This window comes from Eutrema salsugineum, unplaced genomic scaffold (assembly GCF_000478725.1).
Source record: "Eutrema salsugineum unplaced genomic scaffold, Eutsalg1_0 scaffold_2, whole genome shotgun sequence".
NCBI classification, from domain to species: Eukaryota; Viridiplantae; Streptophyta; class Magnoliopsida; order Brassicales; family Brassicaceae; genus Eutrema; species Eutrema salsugineum.
This window is the reverse complement of record NW_006256829.1, coordinates 13,039,705-13,057,155: the sequence shown is the minus strand read 5'-3', so window position 1 is coordinate 13,057,155 and position 17,451 is coordinate 13,039,705. Positions and strand designations below refer to the sequence as shown.

Below are 17,451 nucleotides of genomic sequence, written 5' to 3'. Positions count from 1 at the left end.
TAATGCAGTTTTTTTTTCACGTTGATGTCGCTCACCATAACTAGAAGAAGTTTATTGTATATCGTTCCATAATGTAGTTTACTTTGGTTTAACTTGTTTAAACTGCATTATGGAACGATATATATATATATATATATAATATTTTACTTTGGTTTTGAACTTCTTCTAGTTTTCTACAAATTACAATAAACTTTGGGATCAGTTTAGAGGCAAAATCACACAACCATTATCAGCTGATCCGGTCAGTTCTAGAGTAATTGATTCAACAGTTCAATAAACACCATGAGTTTCGAATGAACTCAAATCAGAATCATGAGATTCACCGGGTTACCACATTTCATGTTCCAAGTTAAACCAAACAAAATGTTTCAAAATCAAACAATCAAAATCAATTAAGGTGTTCTCTTGAATTGAATTGATCATCTAAGTTACCCGACCAAATCATCGGTTCTACCCAGTCCACCGGTTTTGGCAGGATTTTCCGGGGTTAGTCAATTATTTAAGTTACGAGTTCAGCAATGGACTTAAAGACTGGATCACGGATTTACCGGTCCGATTTGTCGATCTAGTTGGGTCTTATACCATTATTTACCGTTTTAAATAAGCTTTAGATATATCAAATAGGCCTCAAACGGAGCCCGATATCCAGACTTTTCAAGGTATTAAGATCCGGATTCGGATACGCCGGATAATCAATTTTACTATCTGGATCCGGATCCGAAAACTCCGGATATCCGGTTTGAACCGAATATTTACGGATATCCGCTCGAATATCCGGTTTCGTTGATTTAAAAAAAATCTTTAATTTTTAAAAATTATAATGAGATAAATAATTAAAATGTAGCATCATAACAAAAATTACAAATAGCAAAAATTAAAAAGCATTTTAGTAACATTCAAATAGTCCAAAGTTTAAAAATTTACATAGCAAAAGAGAAAATAGTAATAGAGAAGTTAATTTATCTTCATGTCCATGGACTATCAATTTTTATGTTCTTCTCTTACAATCTGAAATAGAAAATTATTATGCAATATAAATTTCAATCATATGTAAAATGAGTTATACCAAAAAAATTGTTATATAAGTAAAATGAAAAAATAAATGGATATCAAAAATAAATAAATACTTAACAAACGGATAATGGATAACGGATATATGGTTTTACAAATTTTCTATTATCCGAATACGTATCCGAAATAACCGAAAACTTAATTTACTATCCAGATCGGATCCGAACTATATAAATATTCAATTTTTACGGATCGGATAGAATCGGATACCGGATTAGAGAATGGATACCGAATAATAATTCCAGGGCTAATATCAGATATATAGATATATGATTGGTTTCCTTATATATATATAAAAAAATTCCTGACGGGAAATGAAGTATATGGTTCCAAATATGAAATATGCATCAATTAATACTTGCGAGGAAACAAAATAAATAATAATGATGATGTCCTCTATTCTTTCAATAATTTGTTTCTGTTTGGATAACATAACACGAGGAATGCCAAATATCTATTCAAAAGTTATTGAAACGCGAATATGGCGGGATTGTTAGGACCATCGCAAAACCTGCAGTACAGTGACGAAACTTTTATCTTGATTTGCTATCGACAATACTCTAAACACTGACTTTCCTACAAAACAACCCTTCTACTATTGGGACACTGTTTCAAGCAACAAGACAAATCTTGCTTTGCCCCCACGCACGAACCCTACCAAAAAAAACTATATATTATACGATTAAAATCAATATTTGCATTGTGTTTTAGTAAGAGTGGTCCCATTATGTAATTCGATTTCGACTGTTGTTGTGTAATGACGCATCTGTCTTCACTTATGGGATCTGACCCAGAAGGACTCTGTTACATATCCTTTTCTCCACCAAGTGGGAATGTGGGATACTTTTTGATTTTTGAAATTTAGCAATGGCAGCTTCTATCACTATCATTTTCAAACCTTTCTTAATGTTCGACTTTGTCTGAGGTCGATAGATTTGATTTATCCTCAAAAACCCTAATTATTAATATTGGACCTTATACATGTATATATATATATGTATTATTTTCACTTTTTAGCAACTTACCGTAGGTTAATGATGTTGCAAATTCGTTACTTTCACAGCTCGGGATATACTTTTAAATTCATCCAAAATTTCATGAGGAATATAATAAGAAACCGTTAATGGGCTGTGGTTTTGCTAAGGACACAAATCGTAACATACATTTGCTAAAATTGATCTTGTTTAAAGTTTAGCATGGCTAGAACAACACTCAGACTTATCTTTTTTTCGCAGATAACATTTGGCTAAAAACTCCTTAATTTATTTTAAAAGCTTGTCATGCTCTCACTCATGATCTTTCAAAAATGTCGTCGATTAGGTAGAACAAAATTTGACACATAAATCAGATGACATTTAATTTTCAAAAAGAAACAAAATGATGAGGCGATATAAGTGCATAAAAACAACTTCCAGCATTTTTTTTTCAATATTGCCCTTCGGAAATAACAACAATAATGGTTTATATAATAGTATATATATTAATTACAAGAATAATTTGACTCGTCGGATTGTAAGAAGTTATCTATTTATTGTTAAGTACGACAAGATGTTCAGTTGGTTATTGGAAAGACCATTATGTAATTTTGAAATTCATATAGTATTAACTAGATAGATCACATATGTATTACTTCGGTTTAATGTGGTTTAAGCTTCCTTTTACTTAACCACTTGTATATAATTGTAAACAACACTTTTACAGAGAATTAATGAGAAATTAATTCCACTTCTCTCTCTAGTTAATATGGTATCAGAGCTCACACACTCTCTCTCTTCCGTGTAACATAATCTGTCATCTTCTTCGTTGAAATTCTTCGAAATTTCTTGTTTCAAGATGGATTTGATCTTAGTTTGAGCTTCGATTCCTTACTATGAGCGTTTCTCGGCACGAATTGTGTTCTACTTTCCTTACGAATCTCATCATTCTCGTGTTTGTGATTCTTCAATCAGCGATTACATCGATCGTTGCATCTTTTCTTTCTCTCCTTGTTTGATCTCGTTTGTTGCTGATCTTTTCTTTCCAGCACTTACATTCTCAATTTGTTCGTTTCACATAGATTCGATCAATTTCTTGATATCTCACACATCGTGATGACTTCGAATCCCAATCCCAACATCAGTTCGGTGATTCTTCGCATCAATAGGATCATTATGAGAATCCATATTTTCTTCACAGTTCTGATCATGCTGGACTTATTCTGGTGTCCGATCGACTCACGACTGGTGCGGATTTTCATTCTTGGAAGCGTTCAATTCGGATGGCGCTCAATGTTCGCAATAAGCTGGGGTTTGTCGACGGAACGATCCCTAAACCTAATGAAGGTCATCGTGATTCTGGATATTGGTCCCGATGCAACGACATGGTAGCCACATGGCTCATGAATTCAGTATCCAAGAAGATTAGTCAAAGCTTATTGTTCTTCTCGACTGCTTCAGGTATCTGGAAAAATATCTTATCTCGATTCAAACAGGATGATGCTCCTAGGATATTTGAGATAGAACAAAGGCTTAGCAATATCCAACAAGGATCTATGGATGTTAGTTCTTATTACACTGAATTAGTGACCTTATGGGAAGAATATCGAAATTACGTTGAGCTACCTGTTTGCACATGTGGTAAATGCGAATGTAATGCGGCCAAATTGTGGGAAGAAATGGAGCAGCGTAGCAGAGTTACTAAGTTCTTGATGGGGTTAAACGAATGCTATGAATCCATTCGCAGACATATTCTGGTTCTTAAACCAATTCCATCTATTGAAGATGCTTATAACATGGTTGCTCAAGATGAGAGACAGAAAACGCTGAAGCCATCACGACCTGAGAATGTCGTTTTTCAGAGTACTGGTCCTGCACAAGCTCCTCAGGAATCAACTGAAACTATGGACTATGCAGCATACGCTATGCAGAATAGCTATCGGCCAAAGACAAGGCCAGTGTGTACTCATTGTGGCCAAACTGGTCATGTTGTTCAACGATGTTTTAAAATTCATGGATATCCGCCTGGATATATTCCTGGATACAAGAGCGGTTCTTCGGCTTACAATCAAAGTCAGAGGCCTGCAACTTCGACACAGTTCCAACCAAGAGGACAGTTTCCCAATCCTGTTCCACCTCGAGGACGATTTGAAACTCCAAGACCACAGGTTGTGGCGAATATGATGACTGGTTCATGTCCCTATGTTCCACCTCCAGCTACTCCAGCTATGAATCTCAACTTCAGCAATATGAACTCTGAAAAATTTCAATCATTGATACAGCAGTTGAGTGCACATGTCACTGTATTCGATCAGACAGAGAATCCTCATACGAATGCACCAACCGCTAGTATCACTGAACATGGAGTTATGGCAGCTCAGTCATCATTTGGTATCATCCCTTTCCCTTCTGATTCATTGAGATTTGAGAATGATAGGCTGACTTTTCAACATCAATGCTTATCCACTTTATACAATAACCTTCCTCCCGGTTTTTGGATAATTGATAGTGGTGCTACTTGTCATGTGTGTTTTGACTTAGCATTATTTAGTGAAATCACATTAGTTTCTGGTATAACAGTTTCACTTCCTAATGGGAATAGAGAAGAGATCTCACACACTGGCACAGTGCATTTATCATCATCTCTCATCTTACATAATGTGTTACATGTTCCATCATTCAAATTTAACCTCCTTTCCGTGAGTAGCTTACTTCAACATAATCACTTTTCTGCACATTTTTACATTGATTCTTGTTTCATCCAGGAGTCTATTCAGGGCTTGACGATTGGTAAAGGACACCTTTTTCACAATCTATACATATTGCAACTTGACATTCCTGATTCATCTTTGTTTTTCTCTGCTTCTTTGCAACTTGATGATCAACTTTGGCACCAACGGCTCGGACACCCTTCCTCTGAAAAGTTGGTCCAATTGTCTGGTCTTTTACCTATTTCGAAAAGTAGTAAGTCTTCCGAGTCCCATTGTTCTATATGTCCATTAGCTAAACAAAAGAGATTACCGTTTGTGTCAAATAATAACATGTGTAGCAATCCCTTTGATTTGCTTCACTTAGATGTTTGGGGTCCTTTCTCTATAGAGTATGTTGAGGGTTATCGGTATTTTCTGACTATTGTTGATGATTGTACCCGTGTAACTTGGATCTTTCTAATGAAATATAAAAGTGAAGTTTCACGACATTTCTCTGTGTTCATTACTCATGTTCAAACTCAATACAATGCTAATATCAAAGCTATTAGAACTGATAATACACCTGAACTTGTCTTTTCTGATTTGATTCAACAATATGGTTTCATTCATCAATTATCCTGTGCATATACACCTCAGCAGAACTCAGTTGTTGAAAGAAAACATCAACATTTGCTAAATGTAGCGAGATCACTCCTATTTCAGTCTAAAGTTCCCTTAGTATATTGGAGCTCATGCATTATGACTGCAGTTTTTCTTATTAACCGGTTACCATCTGTTGTTCTTAAGAACAAATCACCTTATGAACTATTACTTAAGAAAGTTCCTGATTACACGTTTCTTCGCTCATTTGGTTGTTTTTGCTATGTGTCTACTCTTCTTAAAGATAGACATAAATTCAGTGCTAGGGCAGATCAATGCGTGTTTTTAGGATACTCAAAAGGATATAAGGGATATAAAGTTCTTCATCTTGATTCAAATCTGATTTCAGTGTCTCGGAATGTAGTTTTTCATGAACATACATATCCTTTTGCTACGACTTCATCTGATAATTCATCTGATAATTTGTTTCATGAATCCATTATTCCACTGCCAATTCCGGTTGCATTAGATAATCATGCATTAGACAACATGCATCATAATACATCATCTGCATCTCCTCCATTACCACAACCATCTGCATCACCGTCTCTCTCTAATCCACGGGAACACGTCTAATCCTGTTATCACAGAGACTGGCGTTATTTCACTTCCTCATGCTCGGCCAAAACGCAACACAAACGTACCCAGTTACATATCCAACTACCATTGCTCACTCACACAAACTTCTACTCCTTTCCCTTCTACACAGGTTTCGAAAACACCATATCCTATCTCTTCTGTCTTATCTTACTCAAATTTGAGTCCCCTATATCAGTCTATTGTTCTCTCACTCTCTTTGGAAACAGAACCCAAGAATTTTAAACAGGCCATGGCATCCAAAGAATGGACGGATGCATGCAACTTAGAGCTTAATTAATGCGATGGAGATTAATCACACTTGGGATGTTGAAAGCTTACCACCAGGAAAGAATGTGGTCGGCTGCAAATGGGTATTCACGATAAAATATAAGGCTGATGGCACTGTGGAAAGATGAAAAGCCCGCTTGGTTGCAAAAGGATTCACTCAACAAGAAGGGGTGGATTATTTTGATACCTTCTCGCTTGTTGCTCGTTTGGCGAGTGTCAAATTGATTCTTGCTCTTGCTGCGAAACAAGGATGGAGCCTTACTCAAATGGACATCACTAATGCTTTCTTGCATAGTGAACTTGACGAGGAGATTTTCATGAGCTTGCCTCAAGGATACACACCTGCATCAGGGTCTCTACCTCCGAATGCAGTTGTAGGCTCCGAAAATCCATTTACGGACTGAAGCAAGCATCTCGCCAATGGTACAAATGTCTTTCAAAGGTCTTAACAGATGATGGCTTTGTGGAGTCTTATGCTAATAATACACTACTAGTCAAACTCCAAGGTACATCCTTCATAGCTCTTTTGATCTATGTTGATGATATCCTAATGGTTAGTAATGATGAAAGTGCTGTAGCATCTGTTAAGTTGACACTGGCGAACCATTTTAAAACTAAGGATCTAGGACCGGCTAGATTCTTTTTGGGACTGGAGATAGCTAGAAATTCTAAGGGTATTTCAGTATCTCAACGGAAGTATTGCTTGAATCTTCTTGAAGACACTGGGTTGTTAGGATGTAAGCCTCGTTCCGTCCCAATGGATCTGAAGGTTTCTTTGAGCAAAGATACGGGTTCTCGTCTTCATGATGCTAAACCTTATCGAGAGTTGATCGGTCGATTTCAGTACTTGTGTATCACGAGGCCGGGCATTACATTTGCAGTTCACCGTCTCAGCCAGTTTCTTTCTTGTCCTACGGATATGCATCTTCAGGCTGCTCATAACATATTGCGTTATCTGAAGAATAATCCTGGACAAGGTTTGTTCTACTCAGCTTCCACGGAGTTATGCCTTAATGGCTTTGCAGATGCTGATTGGGCTACTTGCCCAGATACACGAAGGTCTGTTTCAGGGCTCTGCATTTTTCTTGGTAACTCTCTCATTACTTGGAAGTCGAAGAAACAGGAAACAGTGGCAAGGAGCAGTACTGAAGCAGAATATCGGAGTTTAGCTGTTGCTACTGGTGAACTTAAATGGTTCTATCAACTGTTGGCTGATCTGCATATACCCGTGACTACACAAACCAAACTCTTCTGTGACAGCAAATCGGCGATGCACATTGCGAATAATCCGGTGTTCCATGAGCGAACGAAACATGTCGAGGTTGATTGTCACACCACCAGAGATGAGGTAAAGAATGGTTTTTTGAAGCTGCTTCATGTCTCGACAACGAACCAGCTTGCAGATATCCTTACCAAGCCTTTACATTCTGGTCCATTTTACTCTCTCCTCAGTCGGTTATCAGTTTCAAGCCTCTACACACCTAAGGATGCATCGGCTTGAAGGGGGCGTATTAACTATATAGATCACATATGTATTACTTCGGTTTAATGTGGTTTAAGTTTCCTTTTACTTAACCACTTGTATATAAGTGTAAACAACACTTTTACAGAGAATTAATGAAAAATTAATTCCACTTCTCTCTCTAGTTAATATATAGTATGCAATAATCATGAAGTAAATCTGTGTAAACCAATTGACGAACAAAAAAACGATGATATGTAACCAATGTATTATTGGTGGCATGGCATGTAACTAGTTATTTGTCGTCATTGACAGGTAACGTGTAACATTTTATTGTTATTGATGTATCCCTCTAAAATTTCTCGGCTTTTTTGTTCATTTTGCTTTTAGTTTTTAAATCCTAGAAGGAGTTGAGCCTTTTTCATTGTATAGTTTTATAATCAGTCCCGAGTGTTGTATGAAGACATAATTTGATTTATTAAAGAATTTTACTACTTTAGACAAGAATATATTCCCACCTTCTTTTTTTTTGACATTCAGTCTCTCGTATTCATTACTTGGTTTCGTAGGAAAAACAACGATCCTTGTAACTCATTCTCCATTTCTCGATCCAATCCTGATATCACCAAAAAAAATAGAGACAGCGAATCCAACAAGTGAATGGAATGAACTTTCAAAGCATTCCTTGCAATGTAGTAAAAAATATTCAGGCAACGACCCAACAGTCAATGCCAGATCTCTATCATGGACAATTTGAAGAATGCATGGAAAGTTTATTTGGGCGAAAGATGAATCACTCGCTTACAAAACAATAAGAAAATATTATATACGTCGTCGTGACCAAAAAAATCTTGAAGAGCCTTTTTAGAAACTCACATTTGAGTAAGAGCTATATGACCTTAGTGGTTTGGTCTATCTATATGAACTAAAAAGTATGGAATTTAAGAATATTCTTGTACTATCCTTTTATATTTACAAGAATCCATCATGTGAAACCTTCCCACATACATACCCGTTCTACAAATTGAATCTGACATTTGAAGTTGTATTGTCCTTTGCTAATACTCCTAAAAAAAACTATTTGTCATTAAAAAAAGAAACAAATAATCTAAAAAAAAAAGCATGCGACTTTTTTGCAAAATGACTATTTTAAAACAAACAAAACTCTTCAATGTATAAAGAAAAATTCAACTTCCAACAAATTAAAGCTTCTAATAAGAGACAGTATTATGACTTGAACAAAGTTTTTAGGAAACATGATGCAATTTCTAAAAGCGTGGAAAGAATAATTCAAACGTTAAAAGCGATTAAGACACAGCTTTAATTATTGTCAACGCTCTCAACTCGTCATTAATTGTTTAGTAGTAGTATGTATGTATTAATGTACAATGGACAGATTGAATTTCTTATATATTCGTGGAAAGTATAGTTTTCTTAAATATGTAGTAAAAACAAAGAGCTAAAACACATCTGTTATTATATCTGATTACGTGTAAAAAAATTTGTGCCACAAAGAAAACAAAAGGATCAACCCAAAAAACTCAAAAGATGGATAAAAAGTGAGAGGAGACAAATCCTAGAAAATACAAAGACATCGAAGGTCTACAATAGTTGAAAAACTGTGGTGATGTATGTACATTAACCTAACTAACCATCTCGGTACCATGAAACAAACTGCTTACATATGGTGAGAATATTCTGTTACGTAAGCAAAAACTAAATAAAATAAATTATAGTCTCCAATATAATTTTGTAAACTAAAAAAAAAGGTTCACGAGTTTGAAAATCCCCAAGACAAAACTCAACAGGAAATAACCTTAAGATTCATATATGTATATATTTTAATAAGTTCAAAACTTGAAAACCACAAATTTGTACAGAGAGAAGAGAGACATGAAGTGTGGTGGATAATGATATTTGTAAACACTCAAGCTGTCTGTTCCTAGAGAGAGGCGTGGCCATCGTTATCTAATAAATACAACTAACTTAATTTTACAGTTCCATATTATCTCTACTTTATTTGAATAACATTTCTATCACATTAAATATTCTTCACCACCCTCTCGATTCCCAATGTAAGAGAGAGAAGAAGCAGAGAGAAGGAGAGAGAGAGCTGCTTCCAACATATCTTGTCTGGTAAAAACTCATGAACTATAAACAGAAAGAAAAGAGTTTAAACACAAAACAAAAAAGATTAAAAAAACCATTCCTTAGATTTGTGTTCCGGCAGAGTTCTTGAATTTTTTTGAACTTGTTATGTCAGTCACTTTTCACTGTCTAAAAGAGGTGAAAAAGAAAAGGTTAAGCTTCAGAAAAAAGGTGTAAGCTTTTTCTTTACTGCAAATGGGAAGAGACTGCCACAGACTCGGTGGCCACGGCGGTGAAGGCGGCGGAGTAATCTCTTCCTCTAAGTCAAAGAGAAAAGCAAATGCAGCAAATGGATGCATGGCCGCTTTTTATCACTTATTCGATTTCCAACATTTCCACTTCCCTTCCCATCATAACCTCTCCATTGATTCTCCTTCAAGATCAAAAGGTATGCTTCTTCTCTCTCACAGCATAAGTGGTCAAGTTTCAGAGATGATAACAGCAAGAGAGACTAAAAATGTTGTTGTTGTTGTTGTTGTGAAATTTGCAGGCTTGAAGGTAATAGAAGAGTCTCCACCATCAACAACCTACAAAGACAAACAAAGTTTGAGCATTCCTGTAAGTCAAAACTTTTTAAAAGAAATTTTACTTACTGATTTGTCTGATGCGTTTTATTGAGCTAATATTTGTGGTAATGACCATGAAATCGCAGGCAAGCATGCGAGTGAGAACAGAGACAGGGGCAATAAGTTCAAGACTCAGAGCTCTTGCGACCGATACTTCCACTTCTTCATCTGATATCTGTGGCTCACCAGGCAGCAAAACACCAAACTTGGTGGCTAGACTTATGGGTCTTGATCTTCTCCCTGATAAAACAGACCTTAATGATTCACCGTCAAATCTTCATACAATGACCCATTATGGATCAAGTCGTCACACAAGCCATAGAGTTTCCAAGAACGGAACACGCTTGGGGACTAGGTCTTTACCGGAGAGCCCTAGAATCTCTTCTGCTCGGAAATCGGATTTCGACAGTCATCGCCTCTCTCTTCAGCTGAACAAGGAGAATAAGCATGAAGAGTTTGGTTGTTCGAGACTGAAAGCGATGAAACAAGATCAAGACGAGAATCGGAGTCCCAGAGATTACGCGAGACAGATTGTAAAACAAATCAAAGAGAGGGTCGTCACCAGAAGAGTGGTCGGTATGGATATAACAAACTCGGTGAAGAATCGAGACGCACGACCATCACAGTACAGTAATGAGCTTAGAAGAGACACAACAGTTTCTTGCTCACCAAGAACAAGGTTTTCAGATAAAGAGAACAAACCAAGAACCAGTCAAAAACCAAACTCGTCATCCTCTTTCAGACCAGAACAAATCACACAGAAGCCGAAACCAAAGCCAACGACGGCGATCCTTGTCTCCGTGTCAAAATCCTGTGGAGAAAAACAGAACCAGAAAAAAGTAAAACAAAGGCAGCTTAGACCCATCAACCAATGCAAGAAGGCAGAGAGTGAAACAAGGTTCTCTCCACGTCCCATAAAGTCTTCTCCAAACAAGCGACGAGAGGCTCTCTTGCCTGAACCAACATACGCTAAAGCTAGCAATCCTCTACACAGAAAGAAGCTCAAGAAAACCCCAAAGTCAAGTGATCTTGTCAACATATATGCCACTGAATCAACTCAGAAACAGGTAAATCTGGTTCAAGTTTGTTTCTTTTTCATTAGGAGAATAACACAAACACTTGATAGGCACTAATCTTTTCAAGCTCTGATATATCCCATTCTCTTCTTTCTTTTCCACAGATAAACGAAACTGTAGAGGAAACACTGAAATCGAACGAAGAAGCATCGATTTGCTCCAGTTCAATTCACAAAATCGAGCAGAATAGTCGACAAGTAGACGACGCAGCCACCGTTTCTGTCTCCTCCTCCTTCACTTCAGAACGAGTCGTAATCGATTCTGAACAAGACTACGTCAGAAGAATAATGAAACTCGCGGCGAGAATCAACACTGACTCACCAATCTCCTCTGCAACCATGCTCGATTTTTCGATTTTCCGCGAAATGGAGAACACAGGAGAGAATCAGTCTGGATCATTGGCTCTTCAATGCAATCGAAAGCTTTTGTTCGACCTAGTGAACGAGATTCTGATTGAAACTGTGAAACGACGCCGTGACTATCATGAATCGGAGCTAATCGGCGAGCTCTGTTCCATTGTATCGAGATATAGCAGTAAGCGTTGTTCGATTCCAGAAGATATCGCTTTAATAGACTTTGAGCGTCTTCTAGAGAGGAAGAAGCTTGATGAGGAAGGAGAAGACGAGATCGTCGCTGAGATTGAGCGGGACATTGTAGACGCGTTCGTGCGAGAAACGGCTTCGGAATTGTGTTTTCACCGGAGACGAAGCAAAACAACGTCGGACGGAAAACTGAGTTATCAGATGATTTTTAACTAATGGGCCTATAAGATAAAAAAGTTTCTTAAACTTGGGCTTGTGACTAAGTATTAGAATAGTTTCTTTGTTTGGCCATATATTTTATTTTATTTTATTTTTTTTTTGGTCGTCAGTTTACTTTTTATTAGTAAAAGCCCATATAGAGGCAGCGTACAAAGAGTTTACAAAGCCCATTAAAAACCCTAAACAGAAAAGATCAACACGAGTAAATAACAATACACGTCATAAACACGTGTTATCTGATGATCAAACAAAGGTAAAATATGGCAGACTGAAAACTATGAACACTGCATCGCCGTCGATACTCCGCCGATGACGGTCTTGTCTCCGATAATCACCAGCAAGTGTCCAGTGCCATCTAAAGCTTTGCCTGAAAACCTTCTTTCATTCGCTGCTTTTTGCCTCCTCTGATTTAGATCTCGTGAATCAGCCGTAATTTACTTCTTCAATAGACATTACCATCGTTCATCGATAACTCAAGACATCACCCTTTGCCTTATCAAGGCTCTAAATAGGGATTTGGGGAGGTCAAACTCCCAGCCAGGAGAAGATGAAACCAGAAGTAGAAGAAGAAAATCCTAACACTTATCACCAGATCTACTCATCACCGCCTCAATTATAAGAGGAATCCATATGTAGAGGAGAAAGGGCAAGAACATCCAAACAACCAAAAATCAATTGCTCTGTCATAAAAAGATCAATGATTCCTTTAAATATAAGAAATCTTTCACTCCACTAAGGATTAGTGAAAAATTCAATTAAAAGGAATCAATAACATAAGATAGCAAAAGACTTTGACTGAAGAAAAAGAAAATCCGAAGAAATCGGAATTTATTATCCGTTAAAACGGAAGAGAAGATCCGATCTAAGTCGGAAAACAACCGGTATTAATCGGAGTATTTGCAACAAAAGTGAGAGAAAAACTCTCTCCCTCTGAAAGATAGAAATGTGAGAAGAGAGAGAGGAAAAAAACTCTCAATTCAATTTTAGTTTCTGTTTGGCCATGTATTAATTTTGTAATTCAATAGGCCATTGGTTTTTTATATTTATGATATATATGAATTATTAAAGATAACAAATATAATCATTATCGTTTTGTTTGTTTCGTAATCGTTGGTGATAGCACAATCAGAAGCAGTGAAAAGCAATATCAATCAATGATATATTTTCTTGTTTGTTTTGTAGTCGCCAGCAACAGCAATAAAATTTTGTTCGTTTATAACCGCTAAGACCACCTCCAACGCTTTAAAGGTTCTAATTCATTATTTTAATAGATTTAAGTATTTTTTTGGTTTTAGAACTTCTATTACATCCCTAACAAATTTGAACATCTAGTGGTAGGATGTAATGAGAAGTTTAAAAAAAATTGTTTTTTTAATTATAATTTTTGAAATACAAATATTTTATGAATACAAATTATTTTATTAATTTAAAATTTAAACAAACATTATATAAAACTAAATTAAACAGAAATATATAAATCATAATGTTTTTTTTTTCAGCTCAAAAATTAACTAAAGCCCCTCCTCATACCAGCGTTGGAGGTGCTCTAACCAATAGTAGCGCTCCCCGAGTCTCTTAAATAAAAATCACATTTGTGTGGAAAATCTGATTTGGACTATAAAAACCTAGACAAATTACATGGTAGTTCATTAATATACAATTTGATTATCCTTTGGTATTAGTTGGAAAACATTCAAAATTCGAGACACAAGTAGTGTGGTGGTCCATTAAATCTCATGGCACGAATTCGCTCAGAATTCATGGTATCCATTGAAAGAGGTCCACAACATATCTCGGTGGTCGGTGCATTCCTACCTATCGAAGCTGATCGGATGATCCCATAGAGTTTATTAAAATAGAAAATAATAACTATGGCGATCAACAATAGATTTTAAGAATTAACGATTTAAATTTCGTTCAGAACGGAACGCTGAAATCTGTCACTGTCGCATCAACTACAAAATGAACCAAAAATAATCGCTGAACTTTATCGGTATCGTCAACGACTATATATTGAACAAACAAAATTTAGTCGTTACTCTTGCACTCTTGCTAGTGATATATTTTCTCTAGAAAAAGGAAATGAAAGTTAAAATGGATATCGTAATTCATAGTAATCTATCTATCAAATCGACTCTAGATAAGGAAAGGAAAACGAAACTGTAAGCTAAAGCGTACATTACATCCACTAAAAAGAACATAGTAAAATTCTTAAACATTACATTGTCTGAGTTTACACATAAATCGAAAACTGAGATGATAAGTATCTATATAAATCAGGTTTAACAAAAAAGAAAGATATTATGGTCGGTTCTTCGGAAATCCGATAAATAGGTCAGTTTCCACATCCTCTTTCTCTTTGCTTCCTGTTGGCATCCCCATTGGTCTTTCTCCAATCTGACATAAGAGTGTATGTGTATAAAATATATATAAATTATCTTCTTGATCGATTTGGATTAATAAGTAGATAATATATTTATTTTTAAAAAAAAAAGAATCATGGACTCAAACCCTCGCGTATCTAATTAAGGCACTAACCATAAAACATAACATTTTTGGGCCAAAAGATTTAGCAAATGCATATGTATCGTACAATTTCTCAGTAAATAAGTTAATTTGTTTTTGTGAATAATGTAAATGGGTTCAATTTACAATGTGTTAATCAATTTGTACGTATTGACTGCTATATAGACGTCTATATATGCATACATATATATATATATAGGTAACAGTGATATGGACGACATGGTACATACCCTTGCACAAAGCCTGACTCTCTCGTCCTTGAGCTCCATCTCCTAATTTTCATAAGATGAGAGATCAATCTATATCACACGGCAAAGGACAAGAGAACCAAACAAAATCAAATTGTAATTATTCTAACCTTGGCTTTTAGTTTCTCTACCTCATCTTCATATAACTTGGCCTACCAATAATCCAACAGACAAGTAAGTGGTCATACAATACAACGAAAGAAACATCTCATTTCATTTCTTCTTTAGTTAATGCATTATATCGTCTTTTTTTGAACTTTTGATATTTCTTACTTTTCTTGATCTAACAATATGTAGGCTTTTCTCTAACTTTGTGGCTATCTCCTGAAGTTCTTTCACCGAACAAAAAGACAAACTTTGCCCCATCAGCTTCCTTACAAAACCACGTTTCCAAAATTAACACACTTCCTTTTGTAACAACTTGAAAATCAATTTTATCACCATCAGTATATATATACTGTAGTAAACACATACGGAAACTGAGATACAAACCGGTTATGAGCTTGAAGAACTTCAATTTTTTTTACCATTGTCTCCATTTCCTTCTTTATTCCCTGCATAACCAAAATGGTTGTACCAAATGTCACAAAAATCATTTGATACAGAAAAAAGGTTTGTAATTGATTGATGAATCTAAAGTAAAAACTAAAGAGAACTGGTATATCAAAAAGGAACCTGCACGTATTGCTCTATAGGTTTACTGTCCGCAACAAAGTACGCTCCCTTATACTCAGCGTATCGCTTGATTGTCTTCTTGATACTAAGAGAGTTCTCAGAGAACGCTTTCATTAGTTTGTGAGTTTTTAATTAAAGAGTGTGTGAACAATCTCTCGCATGGTTAAGCATGTCCAACCATCTATGGCTCTTCATATATAAATACTATACTAGACATGGTCTTGAATATAATTGGTAGAGATAAAACTAGACATTTATTGGATAAATATAAGCGTGTGTGAATTTTCTAGCTTCAACCCTAGCTAGATATGAATCAAAGTATCAATGATTGATGTTATGAATGTATGCAAATCATTCTAAACGGACTTTATATATGCATACATAGTGAGTCGTCCGACATTAACGAATTAGACCATATGGGAAGCATCAAATATAGAACTTGGACTCGGAACATCTGGACTCCAACTACACACTTGAAAATCATATAGACGAATTAGTTTGGACAAAAATACTCGGTTCTGTTTCTCATAATATACATGGTTTGATTTTATTTTATTTATGTTCTTAATATCAATAGTTCATCATGAATAGAATAATATGCCAATTCTTTGTGGGTTTCAGTTAGACACTTTGAGTTCCAACGTAAAATTAAGGCTCAATATTCAATAAAACGTATATCAGAAAACCCTAATTAATTCATAAGATAAACCTCAAGTTGATCTATATATATGTGGAAAAAGAATCGGAAGTTAAAACAGGAAAATAGTTTACAAAAAAAAAACTATATGAGAAATAGGCATATTTTGGGAAAATCTAACAACAGCAACTAGCAAAATCTTTTACCTGTATATACTAAGATATATCTAGACTCTATAGTACTATTTGGTCATATTCAACTACACAAGTACTTTGACAACAAATTTAACATCATAAGAAATATATTGAGAGGGTATATAGATCTTAATTAATCAAGGTAGAATTAAGAACCTTACTCGGAGTTGGCGAATTCATATAGTCTTCCTTTCTGAGAGAAGATCATAGCTGCGACTTGAGCATCACATAGAACAGAAAGCTCATGAGCCTTCTTAAAGAGACCACTCCTTCGCTTAGAAAACGTGACTTGTCTACTTGTCTTGTTCTCGATCTTCTTGATCTGGATCTTTCCTCTCACCATTTTTAGTTTCTTCCTACAAAATCAATCCAAAGATTGAGGTTTGTTAAGAGATCTATATGAAAACCCTAACTAAAAGGTGACAGATTTGGTGGGACGACTATAGCAAATAGATCACAGATATGAAACCAAAAGTCAAAACCAAGAAATGGTTTCTTGATTGAAAAACTGACCAAGAAGTTAATCAATGTGATAACTTTGAGAAAAATCTAGAAAACTAATGATAAATATTAGCTAGTTTTGTCCAGATTCCCTCATAACCCACTAAAGATAACAAATTTACACCAGAAGAAAAAAGAAAAAGCAATCAAACAAAGAAGGAATCAAATAGTGGAAAATGAAATCCGAAAACGATTAACAGAAAAAGTATCGATTTTTAACCTCTCTTGGGCTCTTAGTGGAAGAGCCACAAACCCTAAAGTCTTAATTTATTCTTAAGAATAGAATGAATCTTTCCTCTTATTGGGTGACTTTTTCTATTAGCTTACGTATAGAGATCAGCAGGAAGTGAAAAAAGGAATCTCGGCCTCTCTATGTAAAATCAACTTCTTTTTTG

At 35.6% G+C, this 17,451-nt stretch overlaps 2 protein-coding genes across 3 annotated transcripts; one reads left to right on the top strand and one right to left on the bottom strand.

Annotated features, from left to right (window-relative positions):
- The first annotated feature begins 9,817 nt into the window (after positions 1–9,817).
- LOC18018200 lies at positions 9,818–13,183 on the top strand. 2 transcript variants are annotated; one of them, XM_006401840.2, is made up of 4 exons: positions 10,148–10,260; positions 10,363–10,430; positions 10,525–11,505; positions 11,619–13,183. In XM_006401840.2, exons 1-4 carry the CDS (start codon positions 10,170–10,172, stop codon positions 12,270–12,272), a joined length of 1,794 nt encoding a protein of 597 aa, XP_006401903.2. In that variant the 5' UTR covers positions 10,148–10,169; the 3' UTR covers positions 12,273–13,183. The 2 variants fall into 2 exon arrangements, with proteins under 2 accessions (XP_024011956.1, XP_006401903.2); XM_024156188.1 differs by having other exon boundaries at positions 9,818–10,430.
- A 1,349-nt stretch (positions 13,184–14,532) lies between these two features.
- On the bottom strand, positions 14,533–17,208 carry LOC18018199 (MADS-box protein AGL72). Its single transcript, XM_006401839.2, has 8 exons — positions 17,069–17,208; positions 16,717–16,911; positions 15,725–15,809; positions 15,542–15,603; positions 15,323–15,422; positions 15,160–15,201; positions 15,032–15,073; positions 14,533–14,672 (listed from the first exon to the last, which is right to left on the bottom strand). The coding sequence occupies exons 2-8, from the start codon at positions 16,896–16,898 to the stop codon at positions 14,577–14,579; spliced, it is 609 nt and encodes a 202-aa protein (XP_006401902.1). The 5' UTR covers positions 16,899–16,911; positions 17,069–17,208; the 3' UTR covers positions 14,533–14,576.
- Positions 17,209–17,451: the final 243 nt, after the last annotated feature.